This window comes from Labeo rohita, chromosome 19 (genome assembly GCF_022985175.1).
Source record: "Labeo rohita strain BAU-BD-2019 chromosome 19, IGBB_LRoh.1.0, whole genome shotgun sequence".
In the NCBI taxonomy this organism is placed as follows: Eukaryota; Metazoa; Chordata; class Actinopteri; order Cypriniformes; family Cyprinidae; genus Labeo; species Labeo rohita.
In genome coordinates, this window is record NC_066887.1 from 13,880,525 (window position 1) to 13,907,193 (window position 26,669).

At 38.0% G+C, this 26,669-nt stretch overlaps 1 protein-coding gene across 3 annotated transcripts; it reads right to left on the bottom strand.

The window, feature by feature from the left end:
• Nucleotides 1-1,815: 1,815 nt before the first annotated feature.
• ptp4a2b (protein tyrosine phosphatase 4A2b) lies at nt 1,816-26,405 on the bottom strand. 3 transcript variants are annotated; one of them, XM_051136272.1, is made up of 7 exons: nt 26,269-26,405; nt 12,188-12,464; nt 11,782-11,890; nt 11,595-11,687; nt 7,726-7,856; nt 5,289-5,363; nt 1,816-2,983 (listed from the first exon to the last, which is right to left on the bottom strand). In XM_051136272.1, exons 2-7 carry the CDS (start codon nt 12,190-12,192, stop codon nt 2,872-2,874), a joined length of 525 nt encoding a protein of 174 aa, XP_050992229.1. In that variant the 5' UTR covers nt 12,193-12,464; nt 26,269-26,405; the 3' UTR covers nt 1,816-2,871. The 3 variants fall into 3 exon arrangements, with proteins under 3 accessions (XP_050992229.1, XP_050992231.1, XP_050992230.1); XM_051136274.1 differs by lacking the exon at nt 26,269-26,405 and adding an exon at nt 25,066-25,084; XM_051136273.1 differs by lacking the exon at nt 26,269-26,405 and adding an exon at nt 24,989-25,007.
• Nucleotides 26,406-26,669: the final 264 nt, after the last annotated feature.

A 26,669-nucleotide genomic window follows, 5' to 3' on the forward strand; every position in this document is an offset into this window, starting at 1 on the left:
TTCATATAATAGGTATTGTCCCCAATGGCGTTCCATACGGGCCAATTGTTTCACAAAAGAAAACGAAGGTAAAGAGACGGAACAGCAACAAAAAATAGAAGACTGTAACAACAACAGACGCTCACACTGACAAGCACTTGTGAGCGAGAGGATATGGTTTAAAAGAGTTCAAAAATATCAGATATCAGTCATAACTTAATGTGGAAAAACAATGGATGAAGTTTATAGCGCATGTGTCGACCGTCCGCGTTCGCGCACAACATCGAGTTTACTTAGAAAGGCTACGCGTGTTAAAGCTGCCACAGTCTGTGATCTCATCAGTAATAATCAAACGGCAATAATTCTGAGGAAAAAGAAAAACCCATAACTATTGTCTGTAAACTTTAGGATACTTAAAGAATACTTATTTTAAATAATTGTTTTAGTCTGATTATATAATAAAAAATATTAAGTAAATTTTGCACAAAATAAATTTTATATATAAAATGTATATGAAAATGTAGCTATGTGCAGTAATATTGAAAACCGAGAATGTGACACATCGTGATATTGAGTTAATAATGAAAATCGTAATTGAACTGAATCGTGAAACCAGTGAAGATTCACACTTCTTCTTTTAAAATCGCAGTACTGACCGAGATTCCAACTATAAACAAAAAGCATAGAAACTGCAATTAAAATGTATGGTTGTAAAGACGTATTTACACAGCAGAAGAATTAATTGGGGAAAAAATGTAGATCAAGAATCGTTTTGGAATCGGATCGGATCGTGAAGTGCCTGAAGATTCCCACCCCGACCCGCCAGATGCGAATCCAACCCTGCCCCTGGATCTTGTGTTCTGCAGTGAGGGGCTACTGAAGTTAGTAGTAGATCTTATGCATAAAGCTGCCCGATTTACAACTGATCGACAACTGATGTTACTCTGAATAATATCATTAACATTTTACAATGCAACAGCAGCTGCTAGACGACACAGAAATCAAATCTAACTTAGCATTATTCACTAACTTACACCATGATGGTTAGACACCTCTCCAACACGTGCAGATCCAGCAGATGGCACTGTAGATAAAGACAGGCCAGCCTGAACTTGTGCAATCTGGATCATCGGAATTCCATCTTTGTACTACAATCACTTAGGAGACCAACGCTTTAGTGCTGCGGTTTCCTGTTTAATTTGATTATGCATTAGAACTCCACGCATCAATGAAAAAACATCGTGTCCTACATCTGACTCTTCATATTCAGACTCCAGCGGATTATGTCAGCAGGTGTGGAGATGGAAAATAAATAGGTCATTTCCCAACTTCCTGTGGATTTCTACCATGTGACTGACTTAAATATTTCAAGAGTTTAGTCATCTTCCATCTGCACTATCACTCTTCACACTAGAAATGCCACATGAGCTGTTTCCTTCATATACATGAGTCACTGGTCAGCTAGGACCTTTCTGGCCAGAAAATCCTGGTGTGGAAAAGCCTCATGGAGTCACATGAGTCATATTTGGTTTGTCTTTGGACGTCTATTGAGAGTTGTACATTCTGGGTCATCTACTGTTTGGACAAACACACATCATTTTTCCCTTTCTCTTTTATAGAACAGCAATCACACAGATTGATTTATTTCCCTTTCAGTCGCAGGTGATAGTAGATGTCACTTTCGCCAAATTACTTTTCACATTTCCTTCCTCCATAATTTCAGATGTTATCTTGAAGGTGACCATAAAAATCAGTCATCATGAAGTGACTCATCTGCCAAGCACAGTAAATAGCTGACATATTACAGGAAAGAACACACAATGAAAACAGACCAAATCAATTTCAGTTCATTTATTTGCCTTAAAACCAAGATGAAGTGGGGGCGTTTTCAAAATGGGCACAATGATAAAAGAAAAAAAAAAAAGGAGGAAAAAAATAATAAAATAAAATAAACCGAGAGCTGACCAGTCTCCCGCCTCTCACTTCCTTCAGTGTGTCGTCTGCGGGCTGAACAGTAGGGTGACAGATAAAGCGTACACATTATGTGTGGGTGTCACAGCCAGGCCAACAGTAAAGCTTTTTACTGAGCAGCTATGGTAAGTGAGTACCTAAGACAAGCCAAGTATCCTCCTGTGTTTGAATTTGGATGTAGGACGGTCCTAAGGGTGAGGGCTTTTCTAAGCTGGACTGAATATTGCACTCCCCAGAGATAAAGAAAACGAGAGAAAATAACATGGCTCCATGAAAGAAAGAAAAGTGTCCTAACCCCACCCACACTCCTGACAAGACACACTAATTATAGTGAATAAATACAGCTGACATATTTAAAACCTAGGCTAACCCTAAATTAAAAGTGATTTCAAAGGGGGCAATTGCTGCATCGGAGAGGAACTTCTTAAAAATGTTGTTTTGTGCAAAAATATCATATGCCTACTTGAGAGTCGTTTCTGTAACAAAATTGGCTATTGCGTGTGGAAGTAATTACAAAAAAAAACAAAACATGCCCAACAATAAAAGTCTTAATAAAAATTAAATGACAGCAAATGTAAATCTTTTCATCATGGTTCAAAGTACTCTTTCTGAAATAACACGAAATAAAAAGTCATCCCGTGATTGGAAATTTGGGAAATCAGGGGGAACTTGTGTAAATTCTTGCCCGTGACTCTTAACGCTGGTTAACAAACCAGGTTGTGGGCTCATCTGTGTGCTTTGACCCTTCTCATTGATACTGCTGGTGAATCCTTAGATCAGCTTTCATTCATTACATCTCTGTGATCGATTAGCCATGATTCGTTTCATAAAAATCACCACAATTATAACCCACAGCTCTTGCTCCCCTCTACCCTGGTTGAACTTCCCACTGTTGTTTTGTATGACTGACAGAATGACGCACTACTGGACACAGCAGTTGTGACCGTTGGCATCCTTGAACCGCAGACGCATCTTGGGTCTGTATTTTTCAAGGTAAAGAAGCTGCTTGGAGTTGAAGGCTCCACGTCTCTTCCTAAAACAAACAAACAAAAACATTAGTGCAGTTTAAATCCACTAAAAGCCGGAATAAACAACTTTTGCCCAGATTTGTGTGCCAACTTTCAGTCTGGAGAAGGCAATGCTAGGAGCAGAAAGTCAGACAGTCTGCAAATATTGGGCAGTTGGAGTTGATAGATCATGCATAGCATAAGGGGCACGGACTCAGGGATTTTTTTTTTTTAAAGTGGTCATCGGATGCAAACTTCACTTTTACATGTTGTTTGAACATTAAAGTGTGTTGGCAGTGTATGTACAAATCTACCCTAAAATTATAAAAATCCATGCAGTGTTTCTTAATTAATCTGTGTAGTGTGGCGTCACACCGACAGATGCCGCTCCCGTGATGGTTGATTGACATGAGCGTCCTACTTCAGATCAGCTGTAACAGTCTAATCTCCATTGTTTCGATTTTTCTATTTACTTGCACTCACTTACAGAAGAAGTTTTTTTTTTTTTATGAATCTCTGCAATCACCTTTCCTAATAACATGCTAGTTAGCAAGTTTTGCGGCTAAACACGCTAAATGTGGCTAAAGTAAACAATCTCTCAGAGCAGCAGAGAGAAAATGGGTGGGGCAAGCAGAGCTCATTTGCATTTTAAGGAACAATCCCCCAGAATGGGATGATTTTTGCAGATCTTATTTTGACAAGATAAAAAGGGTGTTGTTTTACACAACCATTGAGAATTTTTAACCAAAGTATGTTAAAGACTTTTCATTAAGACCCTAAAGAATCATATCAACTTGTGGAAAATGGGCATCCGATGACCCCTTTAAGATTCAGATTATAATTCTATTCAGTTGGAATATCAAACTTGTTTAATATTTTGCATGTTTTCATTTCTTATGTGTCTTCTAGCATCTGTTCCCCCTTTTTTTTTTTTTTTTTTTTTTCCCGCATCTTCAGCCATGTTTACATGACACTGTCAGTACTGCTACTTGCTTAGCTCAATTGTTTTTTGGTATGTAGATGATTTTTTGAATTGCGTGAATTTTGCGTGACAAAATTAAACACTTATTTCATAGATACATTGTCTTTCAATAATTCAAGCAATTTTTAAGTACCTCTTCAGGAATATTGCTATTTTCAAACTTTGTATGAACCCTGCGTTTAAAAAAAAAAAAATATTAACTAAATTGCACATTTTTTCTGAAATTAATCACGATTAATTGTGATTAACCCCACCTAACATTAAAGTTTTTAAATATACTTTTATACTGCAATAATTTCACATTCAATCTTCAAATTAAAGAAGAAACAAAGTCAGTATTTATTTATTTTTTTAAAATATTTGTTTAATGGCATCTTTTTTTTTTATGACTGAAGGCAAGTATCACTAATAACAATACTACTGATGTCTCTAGGAAATTATTTTTTCCTAATATTTAACCATTGACTATAGTGATTCAACTACATTATAATTGAGAGCTATCAATTTCAATATTTATTAAACGTCTAAATAACTTCTAATTTAAGTGAACTTAAAACAATCTTCAGATAAATCCATTATAATAAATGTATCTGTGCCCTTCAGCAAGTAGGAAACATACAGAAACTGAATGAAGTTATGAAACACTAAATTCTAAATTAAATATAGATGAATTCTTAAAGGTACAAAAGTTACTGATTTCATATTTTTTTCTTTCGTTCTTTGTTAATTAGAGATCACAAAAACTGGGTTATTTGGTTATTTGGCTGTTATTACTTTAAGAGCTGCCCCTGCTGAATGTGACACAGATCTGATGCGTATGCTCAGTTTCATTCGCGCTTTAATATGAAATGATACAGGCTACAGCGCACCTTGCCATATTTGTGTGTGAAGTTGATGCGTGCGTGCTGTGAGCACAGTATAACAGCTGACAGGACAGAAAAAAAATTGTTTTCACTGACATATGATCTGACAACATCTCATCTGACCACAGTTCACTGATGTTCTACTAAAGCTCCCTCATAACCTGTACCTTTCCCGTGCCCGTCTGATTAGCGCCTGGCACAGAGGCGAAGTCTCTTATTTGATGTGGTTGTAAAGACGTTTATCTAAATGTCTGTATCTAAATAAACGCAATTCTAGTCATGAAAAAAGACAGAAGCAGCAGCTGTAAGTGGGATGGCCGACCCTAGCCCCACCTCTGCGTTAAATATTTTTAACACCATAAACTGGAAAAATGAATCACAAATTTTGACAGCACTAATTTAAACATTTGTATAGTGTATTTCAACCTTAAAACAGAAGTTAGAACGGCAAATGTATATCAAGGAGAAATTCTTCACACTACTTACTGTCTTATAAACTGCACCGCATCTTCATACTTCATTCCACACTCAATTAAGGCTAAAGCCACCAGTACAGGTGCTCTATGAAAACAAGAGAAAACAGATTTAACACAATGCATGTTTTCAGTCAACTTAAAAGTTAGAGCTTGATGACACACAAAAAAGAATTATAAAGACACTGTTACTCCAAAAGATTCTTTTTTTTTAAAGTCATAAATTACACCTGCGTCAGCAATGATCAAATCAGAGTGTACCATCTTTGAGAGCTCATAAACAAGTGTGCTTGTGTTCACAGAGAAAACTGTATTCTGAGCTGCTTGTGTACGTAAAGAGGTCAAGAGCTGAGAAGGCAGTCTGTAGTTGAGTTCTCACACACACCCTCCCAAAAAAAAACGCTGAACAAACAACAACAACAACAAAACACTTCTGCGCTTGGAGAGCAGCTTGACCACAGCCTTGTTTTAAATGGTGCTGCTGTTTTTCCCTGAAGGATCTGGTGTAAACTGAGCTTAGGAAAATGAATGCAAGTACAGAGTGCACTGTACTGCCCACAATGTTGGTTACACCATACTAACACCAGCAGGTCACAGATGCTTACCTTCTCAAGTTTAGACTGGTTACTGTTATATGTGTGTGTGTGTGTGTGTGTGTGTGTGTGTGTGTGTGTGTGGGTTTATACAGAGGTGAAAGAGGCTGAGTGCTAAACTTGCAAAAGCTAGCAAGTGTTAAAGTTTGAAAACAAAAGTGGGTCTCACATGCACGCTATTGGTTACACAACAACCAATTTTTGACTAGTCATGAGCTGCTTGAGCAACTAAGCAACTCATCCATTTTAACTAGAAGCCCTGTATAATCAGACAGGTTTTGGGTTCACACGACCCCGAGTAAGCATTTACATGAGACACATTCTAGCTCAGGGTTTGTCAACTCTGGCCCTCAAAGTCCATTTTCCTGCAGAGTTTATGCTGTGTTCCATATGTACTCGGAAGATGAAAATTCCAAGTTCCCAGTAGGAACTTTTAACTGGAACACCCTCCCAAGTTGGAGTTCTGAATCTGAGTCTTGGAAGAATCGCAGAACTAGCACTTATGCTTGTCTGTAACTCGAACTCAGTGGTGCAAACAGTTCTATCCAACCTCTATTTGTGGACATAAAACTATTAGGGCTCTATCATTTCTGCAATGCGGATGGAATCACAGAATCCAGTCCTAAAAATGGAATTTACTTTATTACATGTAATGTCATGGAATTTGATACATTTTGGATGAATACATCAAAAGTAGGTCACTTACACTTAAATCAAAATGTGCTATGGACTAGTGTCTGTGAATATTAATCCGCAAAAATACCATTTATATATGAATCCTGTTCTGCGTGTTTCTGTGCGAATGAATGAATGTTTCAATTATTACATGCATACGCAAATAAATAAAATAATAAATTACCATCATTTTTTTTAAAATAAAATCAATTAATTAAAAATGCCTTTGATTATAGGGCCTTAATTTAATTTCTCTTACACTTCTAATAAATTGCTGTTTAATATTAATTGTTTAAGATTTCAATTAATTAGGGGAAAAAAAAAAAAAAAAACAACAGTATCCAGAAAAATTACATGGGGGAAAAAAAAAGTAATTTTTAATTTGGGGAAATAATAAAACGGATTCCATAGGGCCCTATACTATGGTGTTTTCGGCGCAAAATACTGCTTTTTATGTTTTTAATCAACTGGTATAGCTAACAATGGACACGTCCATTTTGGCTTTCTGGAACACGGTCCACTTGGATTTGACATTCCCATGTCTGACATCAGACTTCGGTGGTAAATGAAACACTACATTATCTCCAACCCTAAACAAACTCACCTGCCAGTGACTTTCTAGTAATCCTTAAACTGCTGACTAGCTCCAACCCTAATCAAACACACCTAAACAAGCTAAACCCTGCAGGAAAGCAGCACAACTGTTTTCAACATAGATAACAAAATGTTTCTTTAGCACCAAAACTGCATATTAGAGAGACTAAAGCCCAAAGTATACTTCATTTTTTGTACTCCATTTGATGTTGTGCATGAACACGGATGGTTGACACATGCGCTCTAGAAAGCTTCATCCATTTCCAGTGCCTGCTCTATTTTTCCCAATGCCCAATAACAAATATTTTTGAACTCTTTTAAACCAAAGCTGAACTGTCTCATATCCTCTCACTCACAAGCGGTTGTCAATGCAGCAGTCTGTTGCTGCAGTCTCCGTTATTTTGTTCTTGTTCAGTCTCTTTAGTTTCGTTTTCTACTGTGAAACAATGGTACAGGACTGTGTTGCCACATTGTGGAACAACTGATTACTGCAAAATAACTTCAATGTGCGAACTCGTGAACACGTAAAAAGTGAAGTATACTTTGAGCTTTAATCTCAAAACACACATTAATAACAAAAACACTAACCGGCCCAACCCCGCAACACAGTGCACAGCGACACAGCATCCCGGCTCCTCTCGAAACTTAGTCTTCAGCAGGTTTAACCAATCATCTACAATCTGGGTTGGGGGCGGAGCTCCGTCATCAAAGGGCCAGTCCTGCAGCCATGAAAAAAACAAACAAACAAACAGCAATTTAGATTTTGCAGAAACAATTTAATGTCTTGTGTGCATCTCAAAGCAATAGAGGGAACATTCGCAAAGTAAAACAGCTGAAGAACTTGAGATGTTTCACATTAGACCTCGCAGAATTTGCCTGTGGAGCAAGGCATTGTGGGAGAGCAGAACGTTCTCATGAACTGTTTTTGGGCAGTAGGCCACAGAGATCTGGCCTCCTCCCAGGCAAACCACACAACTAGCGAGAAAGGGCTGAGAGGAGAGGAGAGAAATATGCCGAGACAAAGCAGGAGAGGACGGACCAAGGAGATTAAGATATAACGTGAGGCTGGAAAAGGGAGATCAATAAGCAGGGCCGTCAGGCGGAGTGGAGAGGACAGAGAGAAGCTCGCAGCAAGACGTATCAGGTTCGCCAAAATGACGCATGAGTCTAATATCATCCTAAGGGAGTATAGTGGTTTTCTGGTAAATCCATTTGCATCACTAAACACAGCTTAGGACAGCATTAATTATCAACAGTTTTGTGTAGTTATCTCTGCCTGCTTTCCATTTCCTCTTCAAATATACCAAGATGTGAGCGCGTGAGAAGATTGGTGCTTGGAAACATTAAAGAGAAAGCGTGTGTGGGCGAGTATGACAGATAATGAAAACGGACTGGCTGGCAACTCCATGTCTATGCAGCTGTCTGGGCCGCTGTGCTCCTGCTGACCCGTAGACAGCTTTAGCTCACAGCCGTCTCTCTCTTTCTATGCTCCTTAAATATGCAATCCCTTGTTTCCCATCAAACCTTGTTCTTTCTTTATTTAGCTACTCCCTATGTCAACTGTGGGTGAGCAGCTTCCAAAGAAAAATGGACAAGGTGCACTGTGTTGAATAGCAGGGATGTAGATCTTCACGCAGGTATTGGATTACAGCTGCAGCTAGACAGATGTCTTGGTAAATGTATCACACATACACAGTATATTGACTGTTACAACCCTACCATGACCGTAAAGTTTAAATTACTCTGTATCTTCTCTTTAGGGAAGTAAGGATATTGTTCCCCTTTTAACACCTTTCCTTCCTTATAATTTCCAAATAACATTTGGCAGGTCATGGAAAATAATCAAATACATAAAAGAGAACAAAGGTAGGGGTTGGAAATTCCTCTTTTAAATGAGAAACTGCATAAATCTTTAGATACAGTGGCTTTTAATATAATTATAGATGTTAATATATCTTCTGTTTACCAATGCAGCATGCAGAGTACAGGTGATCAAAGATGGTAAATAAACTGGGAAGCCTATCTATGCTTTTCCAGCAGCGTCAGAACAAGATAGTGTCAAGCATAAATAAAGACTCAACATGCTGAGCAAGTCTTTTCCCAAAGGCCACTACGAATGAGATGTGTCTTTATTAGACACACACCCGCATACGGCACTTGTTGGTGACATCAGTAGAGCTCTGGGTGAAACGACCTACACATGATCTGAAGAGGGAAAGGAGCATGTTTGAGATTTTGCTAATTCAGTTCCTCTTTTGAGATCAGATCACAAAAATTACAATTGCAAACAGGACAATCACTGCACAGTTATCACAACACTCATTGTACAATACTATGATTATTTCTATTTTCAAGGGAATTTTTTTTTAGATCTCTGTGCACATCTGACTAAAAATTAAAAGGATAGATTACCCAAAAATTAAAATGCTGTCATTAATTTCTCACCCTCATGTTGTTTCAAACCTGTAAGATCTTCGTTCATCTTCACAACACAAATTAAGATAGTTTTGATAAAATCCGAGAGCTTTCTGATCCTGCATAGACAGCAATGCAACTGAAACGTTCAAGGCCCAGAAAGGTAGTAAGAACATTGTTAAAATAGTCCATGTGACATCAGTGGTTCAACCGCAATGTTATGAAGCTGCGAGAATACTTTTTTGTGAGCAAAGAAAACAAAAACAACAAATTGTCATTTAACAGTTTCTTCTCTTCCATGTCAGTCTTTGATGAGTTTTCACGTTCTGGGCCTTGAAATTGTTGCGGTTTATGCAGGGTCAGATGGCTCTTGGATTTCATCAAAAACTTCATAATTTGTGTTCTGAAGATAAGCGAAGGTCTTATGGGTTTGGAACGACATGAGGGTGAGAAATTAATGACAGAATTTTAATTTTTGGGTGAACTAACCCTTTAAGAGAAGAGAGACAAAACAGCTTTGTCGTCTTACATTGCCGTTCAGAATTTTGAGGTCAGTAAGATTTCTTATGTCTTATGTTTTTTGAGTCTTACTTATTTGAACAAAAATTCATTAAAATACATTCACTTTCGATCAATTTACTATGTGAAAATAAAAATGTATTTATGAATAAATCTTCCTGACCCAAACCTTTGAACTGTAGTGTACACTGCCGTTCAAAAGTTTGGGATCACTTTTAATTACTTTAAAGGGGTCATCGGATGCTAAGTTCACTTTCACATGTTGTTTGAACATTAATATGTGTTGGCAGTGTATGTACAAATTTACCCTATAATGATAAAAATCCATGCAGTGGTTTTTAATTAATCTGTAAAAGTAATATCCCCTTTTTCAAATCGAGCCATTCTCAGATGCCTGTCGTTGTGGCGTCACACCCACAGAGGCCGCTCCCACAATAGTTGATTGACATGAGCATTTTACCTCAGATCAGCTGTCACATTCCACCCTCTTTGTTTCGATGCCGGAGCAGGGATGCAAGTTAGAAAGAATATCTCCGATTGAGAGATTGAGGTGTTGTGTTGCTGGATGTAATAATGAACATAGTGGTCGTCATTTACTCCCGACATCTGAGCCACTGAAGATGCAGTAGATTACGTTTGTTTGTGAAGGGAATGCACCTCCCGAACTACATATATCTGTCTATGTTCGCGCGAATCATTCATGATCCAGCGTCACTTACAGCGGAAGTGAGTGTAAGGGTTTTTTATGAATCTTTGCAATCGCCTTTCCTAATAATGTGCCAGTTAGCAAGTTTAGCGGCTAAACGCGCTAAATGCGGCTAAAGTAAACAATCTCTCCAAGCAGCTTGTCACCCCACAGAGAGAAGAGAGAGGCAGCCTTGACCAGAATGAGATGATTTTTGCAGAGCTTATTTTGGCAAGGTAAAAAGTGTGTTGTTTTACACAACCATTGAGAATTTTTAACCAAAGTATATTATAGACTTTTCATTAAGACCCTAAAGAACCATATCAACTTTTTTTTTGCTCATCAAGGCTGCGTTTGATTAAAAATCCAGAAAAACTATATTGCAATAATATTTCGTAATATTACTTCTTTTTGGTATTCCTGATTAAATAAATGGAACTTTAATAAGCATAAGAGACTTCTTTAAAAAACATTAAAAATCTTACTGATTCCAGGCTTTTGAACAGCAGTGTATATGAGCTCAATATTTACCATTCAAACATGTAACATAAAAGGCACAATAAATTGTAAAACACAGGGCTTAACAATAACTATGGCCTGGGGCCAGTGTGGGAGTTTTGGACTAGCTGAAGAAACTATTAGTTGCCCTTCTGCGTCAGTGAATTACCACTGAGGGTTCCCAAGAGTGTAGCATAGGCATACACATGCCTTTTTATCAAGCAAGGACAGCTGATCTTGCAGAAAAGCACCATGTCATTCAGTGTGGCAAAATGAGCACCTTTTCTTTCCTTCCACCCCCTAAACGCTGTTCTTCAAATCTTCAATTAGATTTACTCACCAGGACCTGGATGCCCTCCTTCTCCACTGGTGCCTTGTCATAGGTGGCTTCACATACTCTCACCAGTGTGTTCACCCCAAACTTCTTCAGCTCCTAAGGAGGAAGGCAGAATGAAACATGTAAGAGAGGATATTCAGGTTTCCCCTCTGATGACAAGCTTATTCACAGATCTAGATGTCTCTCCTACCTCAGTGAACTTGTTGAGAGTGGAGTTGGTGGGGTTGTGTGTGATGAGGAATCTCATGCAGTCATAGGAAATCTCAACAGCGGCAGGGCGGTTCATGTTGGCAAGACGTCTTTAAAACAATTACAATGAAGTACTTATAATTCCTGTTCCTTTGTTTCTTTACAAAAAAATCTTTGGCTCAGTTTTCAGCAGTATGAAAAAATAAATACAGACAAAAAAAAAATATTGGGTGCAATGATGGGTGGACACTAGACTACTAGAAGTACAAACAAATGTCAAAAAGAGGGTAATCTAGTCCACGATGTTCAAAGAATGTATAAAAAAAAAAGGGATGAGAAACTTGAAAGGAAAACTAAAGAAAAAGGAGACTATCCTTCAGTCATCCAATTGAGACAAATGAGATTACCCCATTCAGGAGAAGAGTTTCTGATTGGCTACAGGGAGAAAAAGCTGTAGGGAGGAAGTGAGACAGGCGTGTTTGAGGACTACACGGGATCCCAAAAGGGTATAGAAGAGACAGACTCGGCCCAGTGTGCTGGCTGTCAGGGAGGCTTCTGGGTTGCGTAGTCCAACGGGGGTATAGCGATTCACTTGTCCACGAAGGTGAGGTGCTGAGCTTGGCAGAACTCTCCGCAGACGGTCACAAACGCCATATATGTGTGATCCGAATCAACACAGAAATGCTAGAGAGAGGAAGAGAAAGAAGATACAGTTAGAGCAGAATGAAACATCATTGAATGAGCACTCATTTAGACTTCCTTTAAATCCCTAAGAGTACTACAGCTCAGCTCTGGCTGATGATTCATCCTTGCTGCCGCGTAAGCCAGTGACTCGTCCCATTGAGAAAGGCAATTTGAAGCAGGCAGGTGATAACAGCAAGTCTAGGACATCAAGACACCTACGTTCTGATGTGGCACAAAGCACAATGTCTTATGTCATGCAAATGCCACGTCTGCCTCCTAAATGCAGTCTTTCTCAAATCAAAAGGAATAAAACAGAAGGGTAAAGAGCAAAAGAGAAAAGCTGACATAAAAAAAAAAAGACAATACAGGGAGGGCTTGTTCCTGAGTTTCGGAAAACTCAAAAGTACTCGTAAGGATTAAAGTCAGGCAAGGCTTCAAACAGCCTTGACTGTTTCACAGTCCCACGCTTCTCTACTCGACTCGCCACCCCCATCCACACTAAAAGGACACCCATCAAAGTAACCAAGTCATCTTGGCTCCCTGTTCTGTAACAGATTGAATAACCACATTAAAAAAAAAAAAAAAAAAAAAAAAACAGGACACACACAATGCGAGTCTTCACGATACGAGACTTGGACATGTTGAGACAGACACGGTTTCAAAATAAAAAAAAAGGAACATCAGAAGACTTGGACTGTCAACAAGTTGCAATTCTCAGAAGGAAAGAGGCAGTCTCGAATGCTAGATCCAACAGATGAGGCTTAATAGATGGCAACAAATAGAGAAGAAAGCAGCCTCTTTGAAAGAGAAAAAGCAGAAAGACTGTGGAATGTGATTATCTTATCAAAAGAGGACCAGAGCTAAAAAGCTCACTCAGGACGAGAACACCACAACCGCTTTTTTAAAACATTCCCCTGGGGCCTGATGGTAAACCAATGGTTCAGACAGGATAATTGAGCTGCACACGGAAGCACAACCACACAAAGGAAAAGGACGGGTGGAAAGAGATGCTATTGTCACACTGAGGTGCAAACGAGACAACGACCCCATTTATACCTGATATTAATATCAGTCTTGGTTGATCTGACCAAAGCATTTACATCTAGTGTTAACATATGTCTCCTTTGAAGTGTGTCACAGACAAAGTCTGGGAGTCTTTCAATTCATTGGAAAACAAGATTCATAAGAAATACAGCTCTCAGTGTTTGTGGTTATACAGATGACCTGCTTCTGTATTAAAGGATTAGTTCACTTTCAGAATAAAAGTTTCCTGATAATACACTTACTCCCATGTCATCCAAGATGTTCATGTCTTAATTTCTTTTCGACTGAAGGAAAGGTTTTTAAGGTAAAAATTCCAGGATTTGTGTCCATTTAGTGGACTTTAAAACTGCAGTTTGGACCTTCAACCCATTGGCTCCCACTAATCAAAGGGCTTCAAAGGGCTCTACACAATCCCAGCCGAGGAACAAGGGTCTTGCATACCAAAACGATCACACATTTTCTAAAAAAAAATAAAAATGTATATACTCTTCAACCACAAATGCTTGTCTTGCACTAGCTCTGCGTCCACATATTACGTAATCATGTCGGAAAGGTCACACGCAGTTAGTTCTATGTGCTTCAGTTCAAAAAGGTAGTCTAGGGCAAAAAATTCCATCTCATTTTCTCCAACTTCAAAATCGTCCAATATGTAAACACTGGGTTGGTACTTCTGTGATGTGTCACGCATGATCTTTCCAACATGACTGAGTAATGCGTGAAGTCAAGCATGACTTCAGCTTTATCTTTTATTTAATTTAGATTTTAGTGTTTGATAACTTTATTAAATTTGGCTATATTTTCTTGCACAGACAGCTATATGACATTATTATAATGGGTTTATATTTAGATTGTTTTAAGTTCACTTAAATTAAAAGTCTAATAAATGTTAAATTAAAAGCTCTCAATTATACTGTAACATTGAATGGCTAGTCAATGGTTAAATATTAGAAAAAAATTCAGCGATACTTGCCTTTAGTCATAAAAAAAGATGGCATTAAACAAATAATAAAAATATACTTCCTTTCTGTTGTTTCTACATTAATTTAAAGATTGAATGTGAAATTCTTGCAATATAAAAGTATAATTAAAAATTGTAATGTTAGGTGGGAGTAATCACGAATAATTTCAGGAAAAAAAAGTGAAATTAATTAGTTAATTAATTAATCGACAAGAATACTCACATTTCTGACAATACCATGGTGCGGTTAGTGCTACTACAGTAAATCTATGGTAAACAATACAGCAAGTTGTAGATTAAAAAGCCTTCTGACTGTATCGTTGCACACATAAACATTGTATCGAACATTTATCAAACTCTCGTTATTGTTTATCAAGGAAATTTATATTGCACGATAATTATGGTTATCGATTCATCACCCAAAATAAATAAATAAATAAATTAAAAACTACTTTTCCCATCCAACTTCAAAAACGTCAGCATTGTTGTTTTACCTTTTTTGTAAAGAGCGTTTGACTTTCTTTGCATGTTCCCTTTGTAAACACTGAGTCGGTACTTCCGCCTACATGTCGCGCGATCTTTCCAATGTGAAGTCAAGCTAGTGCAAGACGAGCATTTGTGGTTAAAAAAGTACGTGTGTATATATTTTGGGGGTTTTCTTAGAAAATGGCAGATTCACTACATAAGACCCTTATTCCTCAGCTAGGATAGTGTACAGTCCTTTGAAGATGCAATAAAACTGCAATTTGGACCTTCAACCCATTGATCCCCATTGAAGTCCATTATATAGAGAAAACTCACGGAATGTTTTCCTCAAAACCCTTAATTTCGTTTTTACTGAAAAAAGAAAGACATTAACATCTTGGAAGACATAGAGGTGAATAAATTATCAGTACGTTTTTATTCTGGAAGTGAACTAATCTTTTACATGTTTGGTATGCATATAATAAATGACTCTATATGAATTAATGAATAATATTAGCAGGAAAAGTAATGCTAGATAAAAGCATTTTAATGTAGTACCCACTTACAGATTACAAAACTCAGTATGACAATCCAAAAAATAAAAAATAAAATAAAGTGTCAAGTTACAGTCAGATGAAACTTCAGTTCTAATATGCAAATTTGGTGCTCAAGAAAAATTTGTTGTTACCAGTGTTAAAAACATTAAACTGTGCTGTTGTGCAGCTCATTTTTTGTGGAAACCATGATAGCATTTACTTTAAAATACAAATCATTTATTATATTACAAATGTCTTTATTGTTACATACATGTATCCTTGCTGAATAAAAGTATTTAAAGCCCACACACAAATGCCAGTACATTGTTGCTTACAAATAGTTATTTTATTTAAGAATGTTTACATTTTAAAGCCTTTACTTTAGCGTTAATTGATAAGCAGTTTGATTGCTTATTAGGGACGCATCAGATCACGCTTACACTAAAAATAAGACTTGGTCACATGCATTTCTTACCATGTGGTTTAAGATACAAAATGTTTTCAACACTGGTTGCCAAAAGGCATGCAAATACCAAGCGCAAGCGATGGCAATAAAAGCTCTATAAGAAGCCATGCAGTCAGGGATGCAGCTGTGCAAAATGGTGTTCCTATGAAGGCCCTACTTCCTCCTGCTCTACTTTTACCAGGAACTCATGCAAATCAAACCACATTTGCAAGCCACTCCTGTAATTGCTACTACTAGAACAGATGGGGAAAAAATGAGCGCAAAGTAACCGACAGTGAGACACAAAGAAAAGAAAAGGCAGATGGGAAAGGGAGAGAGAGAGAAAAAAAAAAAAAAAAAAAAAAAAAAAGTGTAAGTTTTGGTTACAGAGTACTAAGAACTTGGTAATCGCACTGCCAGCACCACTTGCAATCTTCTCTCACCAGCGTTTAGAGGTCACACGTTTAAACTAGGCAGAACTGGAACTGTCCGGTAAGACATTCAGTTTCTCTTTAACACCGGAGGCGAGCCAGTGTGAAGCCTCTGCTGTGTCACACGTACACCCTGCTCAGTTCCCCTGCCGCTTATACAAACACTCACACACATCAGCTGCCTTGTGCATGAACGAACAGAGGACTGGAAAAAAAAGGGAAACTTCTCAGAAATGACAGTTTCATGTTGCCCACTGTTTTGTGAAATACTGCTGCTTGTTATGTAGAGGAGAGGTCACTGGGTACAGAGCACTGTCTGTCTATCTCTTCGTTTGCGCTCTTCCATGCCTTCCTTAATCAGAGCCCCCTTTCCCTCGACCCTATGCAGCTGGGAAAGTTTGAAAGGCCATACGGCTGCTCTTGTCGTAATCTAGGAGTGCAGTGTACATAGTGATAATGAGCGCTCTATCTGAGAACACAGCAGCCCAAACAGGTGATAGAAGCGGTATGGACAGTTTTACGTAGCATGACTGAGCATATCTCATACTGTAAGAGCCGAGGTGAGAATCTGAATGAATTACGCTGAATACATTTTAGGGATTTAGCATTACTGCATTTGCAAGAACAGTTGCAGGAAAGTGTAACTCAAGTTGTGACATAAACACTAAGGTAATAAGGGTGTGAATGTGTACATATAACTTAACCTAACTATTTACGGCATTCGAAAAAAAGAGAGCTAGGGATCACAAAAACATCTAAATGCAGCATTTGAGAACACGCTAACCCTGGCAACATCGCCTGGATGCTCCTCAGCCAGTGAAAGAGATTATGGGGCTTTTGAAAGGCTAATATGCCAACAGCAAAGCAGTGATCCTTTTCAGATCCCTCTGATTTGAGTAACAAATCCAGCAGGCACATTGGGGCTGTGTTTTCATTTTTAATGATCATTCCAGTCAGAAACCTGCTGCAGATATGGGCCAAAAGGTCGGTGTATGGATGTGCATTGCACAACAAGTCAGAACACACAGAACTAGGCCATGATTAAAGGAGTAGTTCACTTCCAGAACAAAAATTCACAGATAATGTCTTTCTTCAGTCGTAAAGAAATTATGTTTTTTGAGGAAAACATTTCAGTATTTCTCTCCATATAATGGACTTTTATGGTGCCCCAAAGTTTGAACTTCCAAAATGCTATTTAAAAGCATTTTCAAAGGGCTCTAAACGATCACAGCCGAGGAAGAAGGGTCTTATCTAGCAAAACGAAAAATACAATTTATATACTACTTTTTAACCTCAAACACTCATCTTGTCTAGGTCTACGTAAACTCTGTGTATTCCAGTTCATGACAGTTAGGGTATGTTGACAAACTGGGAGTCTCATTTTCTCCTCCAACATTAAAATCATCCTAAATCGCTGCAGAGGTACTGAGCCAGTGTTTACAAAGTGAACATGCAAAAAAGGTTGTTTGAGGTTAAAACGTTTTTTTAGAATAATCTAATTGTCTGTACATGTTTTGGAAGTGAACTACTCCTTCAAAGCAACAAACTGACTCACATATTAGAAATGATAGTCATCTGAACAGAAAAAAAATCTGACAAACACAGTGCCACGTACCTATGTGACAGAATTCAGTCTAAGCTACTGACCCAAAACTCGACCTGTATTAGAGTCAATTGCAAGGCCTCCCTCTCTCTTTCAGAGCTGTCAGAGGATGACTCTTTGAGATCAGGGGCCTTGGGCTGAGGGACGGAGAGAGCGATGCAGAGAGAACCAAAGATAAGAGCTGTGCCAGCTCATACTTTGCTCAAACCTCTGGCTATATCGCACACCAGGGTTATATTAACAAGTTACAGCAACTGCATATAGCCTTCAAGAATATCTTAAATAAGTAAACATTGCGTCACTTTTTTTCCAGTAATTACTTGAGACAAATAAAATAGACAATCTAAAAAAAGCAACATCAAACAGTAGTATCAAATACTATCAGAAGCATTGAGAAACTGGAGAAAAATTATCAAATAAGACAGTAAAGACATTAAGTTTTTGCTGAGCTTTTGAGCTTTCCATTCAAGAAAAAAAATACCGTTTTTTGTGGAAACCATGATACATTTAAGCAGCACAACTGTTTTCAACATCGATGGCAAGAAATGTTTCTCAAGCACCAAATCAGCATATTAAAATGATTTCTGAAGAAACGTGACACTGCAGACTGGAATGGCTGCTAAAAATTCAGCTTTGACATAAGAAGAATAAACTATATCTTAAAATAGAAAAGTTAATTTAAAATGCAATATTTCACAAAAACAATGTTTTTGCTGCATTTAGTAAGAGCAAATGCAACACACTTTCCAGACTTCCCGCAACACAGACCATGTTTGACTAAGCATCTCATCAAGACACAGTGTTAACATAATTGGTGCACACATTTGTACTCCACCCCGCTGACAGCAAACATCCACCCATGCACTGACAATTCACAGAAAAACTCCCCTGACAGCACTGACGCACGCTATTCCCACCCCAAAAACACAGAACGGATGCATGCAAGCATAAGAAAAATGTCCCTCAGGTGACAAGGATTCCCTGGAGACTTGCCATCGACTGCTACTTCCGTCAAGCCGAAAACAGCAGCGTACTGATCATCTGTGAATCCTGTATGAGAACATGAGAGTGTGTAAGTGTTACCACTCACCACTCTTTACCACAAGTGCAAAGGCTTCACTTGCATCTCACTCTCACTAGAACTTCCGCAGCTTAAAAAAAACGCACCGCTGGTACACATTCTCTACTCCTTTTCCACTAAGTATGCAAAAGATAACAAGAAGTGAGAGAGCGAAATGTGAGGATACACCTGCTTAGATGTGCACGACTTGTTGGCATGACCAATGCTGTGCTGACTTAGTGGAGGCCACGTGTTAAAGTTCAGCGGCAGCTCAAAACGCAATAGCAAATGCCTGAATGCTCCATCTAGATAAGAGAAGATAAGCTCAAGTCCATCCTAAGCAAGACGGGAATGATCTGGGGCAAATACCACAAGCAATAAACTTAACACCAGCTTCAGAAAAGTTTATATGCAGAGTCACGCAGGTTTCCACAGGCCATGCCACAAGCAGTCGTACCGCAACAGTTGCCAAGATGCTTTAATTAAAATGGTATGGAGTGTAAGAGAAAAAGCAAGTTGGATCAAGTTGAGTCACCACAAAATGTACACATGGGAAAGGAGGTACACATTCCTTTACCGATTACTGTAATAAGCAACAACTGCTTGTGAATTAGATTCCTTGAACTGAAACCGCCAATGAGTTTCACAGCTTTGTTTGCTGGATTCCAGAACATTACAGATGAAAAAGGTGGGTCTGTTGACAATCTCGTGAGATCAAAAAAAGAGGTTTGGCTGGGCAGGTGTAACTGTATCTTTGGTACTGCCATAAAGAGATTCACGTTGTTTAACGAGTAGTAAAAACAGAATGTTGTTCAGCTGATAAGATACAGGAAGGGCTGAGCAATACACTGAATATTCACGATTCTGCCGGGAACATAAAACTGAGAAACACTGTGAATATGCTGATGACCCAAATGCACCTTTTACTTGGCCATTCCGTTTCTGGGAAAAAATTGTTGACATTTCTTATGTTAAATACTGTGGTCAAATACACATGGAGATAGCTATTGCTGTTTATTAAGCATTGTTTGATTGTAATATTGCTGAATATTAATGAAAAATTTGTGAAAAAGTAAAAAACGAAAAATGTTAATAATTTTACAGTTTTTGCTTCTTATATTAATCATTTTGAATCTACCTGGCAACAACAGCTGTTAAAGAAGGTGGAAAAAAAAACCTGGATGGACACAGATCTGAATGCAGTCGATTGTAAGAAAGTAAATACATATATACATATACATACATATACATATACATATACATATACATACATACATACATATACATATACATATACATATACATATATATATATATATATTTATATTTATTATATATATAATAAATATAAGTAAGATTACCCACATGCATTTAGAAAATAGATAAGGTGAGTTTTCATTCCATGGCTACAGCCAAAGACCTGGGTTGAAAGATTACTGTTTTTCTTTAAATAGAAGGCTCCTCAAGTAAATATCTAACTGAGAACTGACAAAAATCACTAGGATTTTACACCTAATGGCACCGGAAGTTCAAGAAGTCATGTTACACAGGAAAAACAGACACAGAGGTTGAACTTCACTCCTTCAGCCTGCTAGAGCAGAGCCACTAAAGAGTGTGAATTCTGGGTATTAATAAACATTAAAGAGGCCATTCGGTGCCATTCTCAGAAAAGCAGAGGAAATATGGGTCCTGCTTTGACACAGGATAACACAGTGTGAGAATAAATGGCCCATCTCTTCAGGTGTTTTTAAGTTGCTAAGAGCTCGCTTTCCCGTAATTAACATGTCTGAACCACACCATGCAGAAAGTAACAAAAGACAAAGGGCATAAAATAACCAATAGACCATACGGTCATTAAGTTGAAGTAGCTATTTAGCTGTTTAAACAGGACCTTCTAATTTAGAATACGACACACTTTATCTCATAAAGGCCAGAAATAAAAATCTGTGTAAAGCATACTTAGTGGCCTATAAATACACCTGAGGTACACACTGAATGCCACACACATTCTTGAGGCCTGTCTGTCTGCATTCCTCACCAGTCTCTCAGAAGAGCCCTGGAGAAGCGCTTACTGAATCATAGATTAATTTATTCACCATGGATAAATGCTTTGTATATATGTATCATATGATAATATGGCAGTGATGACGTTCGGCCAGCCCACAATGCCAAAAGACAACTCCCTTTACGTAGAAATGTCCTTTATCATGCTCAGACTTGACTACTGAGCAAAGCTTGATAAATACATTATATACATAATATATGTAGACACCCATTATAAACACAGCTATATAGCAGGGTCAGAAATGAACTTTATATATTTGTCCCCTGGAATTGATTTCCAGGGGCATTTTTTACAATTGTGAGAGCAATTTTTATTATCACCTTCTTTTGAATCATGAATCAGCCGTTATATAGGGATGGGTGATATGGGCTTTAAAAATGAAAAAATTATTGCGATAACGATATCAGTGATGATAATTTAGGGAATCCTGTTTTTTTTTTTTTTTTTTTTAGAGAAAAGTATTATCTTTCCTATTTTAACCCAAAATAGACCATAACTGAGTACACAAGTACAAGTGTGATTGTTTAATTCACTGGAAGCCAGAGGGCGCCCCTGCGCAGAAACTCCACATACGCTGTATAGCAGAAGTAATAGTACTGACGACGCTCCAGGAAATCTCTAATCCAGTTATTGCTGTAGCTGAATAAAACGCAGACAGAGAAATTTTAACTAAGAAAACTTGACAAACATACAATCACTACAATATATGGTTTGTCTGTGTTCTTCAAGCAATCTTGGGTATTTTTATAAGGATAAAGTATATTTATAATGCAATGCTAATCAACATAGCTTTTATAATACTATAAAATAGTATGATTTCTGCCTCATTCTGTGATATGAAGCCACGTCTGATCGCAAAAGATTATTTCAAACACTTCACTATGTTATGAAGTTAATTTAGAAAAAAAGCATGTCAATAAATGATATCTTTGTTAGACAACAAATATCTTTGTTTGTGTAAGCAAGCTCATACACAAAAAACTATCCCACACATGCTACGGTAGACTTTATTGTTATTATCACAAGAATACTAATTCTTATCGTGGACAAAATTTTTACCAGTATATCGCAAAGGATAAGAGATCGCCCATCCCTACGTAATACATTGCTTAATTGTGCAGGGGCATTTTTTTGCCCCTTTGTCTTCAATTAATGGGGCTTTTTTGTTCATTTTGGTGGCATTTTTGCCACAAGCCCTCGTGCTATATAATAAAGAATTGACAGTATACCCATTTTGTCTAAACCAATTTTTAAACGGTCAAAAGAGTTGTAACATTGAAAGTAGTTTAAATAAATGCAGGTTAAAACAGTGTTTACGTCAGTCTCAGAACACAAAAAGACATGCTGGTTTATACACAATCTTATTTGTGAATTTGCACGCTGTAACACAGGTACAGCACAACTAATATGTCAACGACTGCATCATGCAGTCACACAAATTATACAAATACTGTAACGAAACACTGTGTTGTTTCTGACTGCATCAAAGTAGTTTGATAAGCCATAATATCACAAATCTAATCATTTTTTGAGGTCAGCTCCTTGCTCCAGAAATAAAGCAGGGGTCTATCTATTTTATGCCGAAAGCAGGTGGTATGAAAATGTGCATCAAAAAGACAGCAGTGTGCTGGAAAGACAGAAATCTGCTGCCAAAGCCAGGGGCTCAGTGCAGTGCTAATCTCACTCTACAGACAAGGCAATAAGGTGCAGCCAGAAGCCATCATCATTCTTGTGTTGTGCTTTGCCATAGTCACAATGTTCCTCAAAAACAGGAAGCCATTTCAAAAGGGAATGAACTCAATAAGCTAGGATATATGTTTCATGCACCTGCCGCTTTCGGCTTCCCAGTCATATGTCAAACAATTAGATTAAAAAATGGCCAAGAGAAAGAAGTGATGCTTTGGAAACAGTAAAAAGAATTACAAGAGCAAATGCACCTTGCAACAGCCTGTGGTCAAGTTAGAGATGCACTGAATTGACTAATTTAGGCTAACACATCCGCCATCACCTAAGTGCTTCAGTATCAACTTTGTAATCTTCTTAAAACTTGAGCCAGAACTATGTCTAAATAAAAAACTCTTAACAAAATGTACAAAAGCTAGCCATAAATGAAGCCTACTCTTTATCAGCTGGTGCAACTCAAGTTGCAACAATGACAAAACTAATGTGCAAAATAAGGTCCAAAAAAAAACAATGTTACCACCAACCACTGCATTAGTGTGATGAAGAAGCGCTGAGAAAAGACAAGCAGCAACTGAGTGGAAACTCCGCTAAGAGGGTGGGGACTCTTGTAAATGCCGCCACAAACCTGCCCACTTCCTGTCAAGCTGATGCTTACAGCACTGTGACTGTAAACTTAATAGAATGACTCAAACAACGAGACAGACAGTTCATGTTATTCAACACAGACATCTTGAAGATTGACTGTCTTCTCAAAGGCCACATCATGCAGCTTCTATTGAAGCCATGCAGAGGGAGCAGATGTCTGTCAGGTCAGGATGAGACTGTGCTGAGCACCGTGCTCATTCATCAAGGGTTAGCAGCGCTCCTGCTGGGCTTGCAATGCCAATTCAAAGGCTACGACAACTCCTTCAATATTTAAGCAGACAAGCTGAAAAGACAGTGGGAGGAATGGGAGTCATGCTGTTGCCAGTTGTGTAGATGTTTTAGGAGAGCCTGCTGTGAAGCACAACTCGATCCATGTTTGTTAACAAGCTGTGAACTACTGCTACCAGTGACATTTAACATGCTGCCCAGTAAGAGTGGCTACTGACAGCTCTGTTCATCCAAAATGCCAAACAAGCTATAAATATGGTCTAAACAGGCCTAAAAAGCCATGTTTGTACTTCAGAGTTTTGAAAGGTTGTATGACACAGTCTTTATATTAGTTAATAATGAGAAAGGTTTCAGCAGACTTGAACAGAACCATACTGAACAACTAAAGCCTGAGATGTGTGTGTGTGTGTGTGTATATATATATATATATATATATATATATATATATATATATACACACACAACTGAAGCTGTTCATACATCATACATAGTTTCATTTAGAGTTTTGATCTGAACTTTAGAAAGCCTCTAGACTATATACACAGAATACTATTATGCATGATAGTATGATTCATAACCAAAACTTTTACAAGTACCTTTTTTTTAATGAATCAAAACCAAATTCAAAAACAGTCACACTTGGTATCGGTCTGAATCAATCCGACAAATCATTCACTGAAACCATTAGATCAGTTACTAAAAGGGAGTTATCATCTGACTTATATGATCATGTTATCATAACTTTGCGATATGTTGTGTATTCTAGGTTCATGAGACTTAAATTAACTGTTTATGGGACAATGTGTAGCCTTACAGATCTGCACGTGTTTTGTAACAATATTTTAATAAAAAAACAATAAAATGTAGAAAGATAAAAACACTGTATTGGTAGATAACACAATGAAGATTAAGAAAACGTATAAACGTTTGAATAACATATAGCGAAGAGCTTAATTTTCAGTATATTTGTATTACCACATCATGTCAGCTATCTTTGATTTAAAAAATACAAATTTGGTCACTTCAACCCTTAAGAATAGTTGGCCCTTAAGAAAATTCACAGAAAGGATCTAACAGGCAACTATATTTAGGTTATTTTGCTCACACTTATTTAAAAATGGCCCTAATGTAGCAAACACAAAAATTCTGTCAACCTACCAATGTAACAATAAAGTACATAACATTGATTATATAGTGCGGAAATAACATAATTAGCATTATCATATTTAGACACCTACAAATTACCTCTCCAATAAATATGCCCATTGTAGATAATGTAAGGTCAAAGCAATAAAAAGCAACCTTGTCACAGCTTCAGCACTACAAACAACAAGCTTCACCCTACAACAGCAAAACAATACCTGTCATGTCAGGTGGAATCACTCCTTATATTATGCAGATACCTCAAGCTCTAAAACATGCCCTGACTTGTTCCCACCTGGCAATCTTACAACTTCCAGATTCTGGCAGGAATGCCTGCATGTCCGTCTCAGATACAACAAGGCATAAGCCACTGACCCACACCTGTAGAGTTTCATTGTATTAATTACACAGAAGGAGGATGAGAACAGGTGGAGCATGAAGCCAGGTGACTCATCAGTTACTACACAAGGCACCTGAATACCACATTTTGGAACATGTCGTGCCATCATTTAGGAAACCGGTTGAAATCAGATTCCAGCCATACATCATCTTTTTTTTTTTTATTCTAGAAGCATGGCGTTTAAATACTGTTGGCTTAACAGCTAATTTACTACGCAGTTTGGGTCTAACGCTAGGTCATCAGCTTACAGTTTAACCATGTGCTGGATATGGGAATGATCAAAAACACAAGTCGACCATGCTTCAAAGAGAAACCATAAGTCAGATTCACAGTTAAAATGAAGCAAACGTGAATAACAAGAAACTAACTACAGACACGTCGTGAACTGGCAAGGCTTGTGTGGCAAATTTTGTGGTACATTAAAAAGAAACTAAAATAATTGACTGTAATCTTCAACGCTTTGCATAACCATTGAACCACTGAAATCAGGAACATTCTGGAGGGTGACGATAAAGTGTTATCTGACTGAACTGACAGTTATAACATTAGCTCGCTGGCTAACAATTCAATCTCCCCCTCTCTGACCCTCACAGCCGGACAAACGGTGAAAAATGACCAAGTGACCACTGTGTTTAATGTCCAGACACAGAATTAACCTTTTATCTAAATTTATAACTACAGCTACAGCGGGTAATAAACTGTCTGAGTAACTTCTTGACACGGTCTCTGGTTGGTGATGAGACCGCTAGCAAGTAGCTAGCCAGCGCAGTCCAGGACAGTGGGACAGCCTGAGGAAAACCACAGACCCTTCATTTATCGACAACAAATATAGCAACGACGGACAAACTGTTTCCGACCCCGTCCAAAAAAAACGTCTAGCCGTCAAAACGAATAAAACATCCGAGTATGGAGTTTCCGTTCAAACGTACGCGGGCAAATGGCTGCCACCCTCGCGAGCTCAGCGAGCTCCTTCACCGGCTGAAGCGAGAGCTTTCACAGCTACGCTAGAAACGGTCAAACAAACGTCTCGGGTAGTCGTTATTAACGTCTTCCTGGTACATTAGAGGCGGAAGGCGAGTGATAATAAGGAATACTTACAACGAACGGGCCAAACATTGAAATCCCTTGGCAAACCCCGGAGAAAGTGCACGTAGAGCCGTAACCGCTGTGAGGGTGAAGTCGTATTTGTCGTCCGCTCAGTGAAAGCTGAATTGAGACGAACTGAAGAGGGAGGAGTCAGACGATGACTGCGTCATCTTTGCGCAAGAGCCTGTTGACGTTTTACGAGGACTTTATTCCAATACTTTGTGGAACATTAAATATTGTTTATTTAATCTAGGAATGTACATATTTACGAGGACTTTATTCCAATACTTTGTGGAACTTTAAATATTAATTAATTAATCCAAGGAAATAAAAGTGTGACCACCTAATGTGGATTTGGGATATTAACAAAATGTAGATATACTTAAAGGTGGATAAATGCTAATAGGTGTGAT

Excerpts from the sequence above, each read along its gene's own strand:
- ptp4a2b (XM_051136272.1), bottom strand. Across the intron at positions 7,857-11,594 it reads AGGAGGGCATCCAGGTCCTG|GACTGGCCCTTTGATGACGG; the intron begins GTGAGTAAATCT and ends TCATGGCTGCAG. Across the intron at positions 5,364-7,725 it reads TGTGTTGCGGGGTTGGGCCG|AGCACCTGTACTGGTGGCTT; the intron begins GTTAGTGTTTTT and ends TTGTTTTCATAG.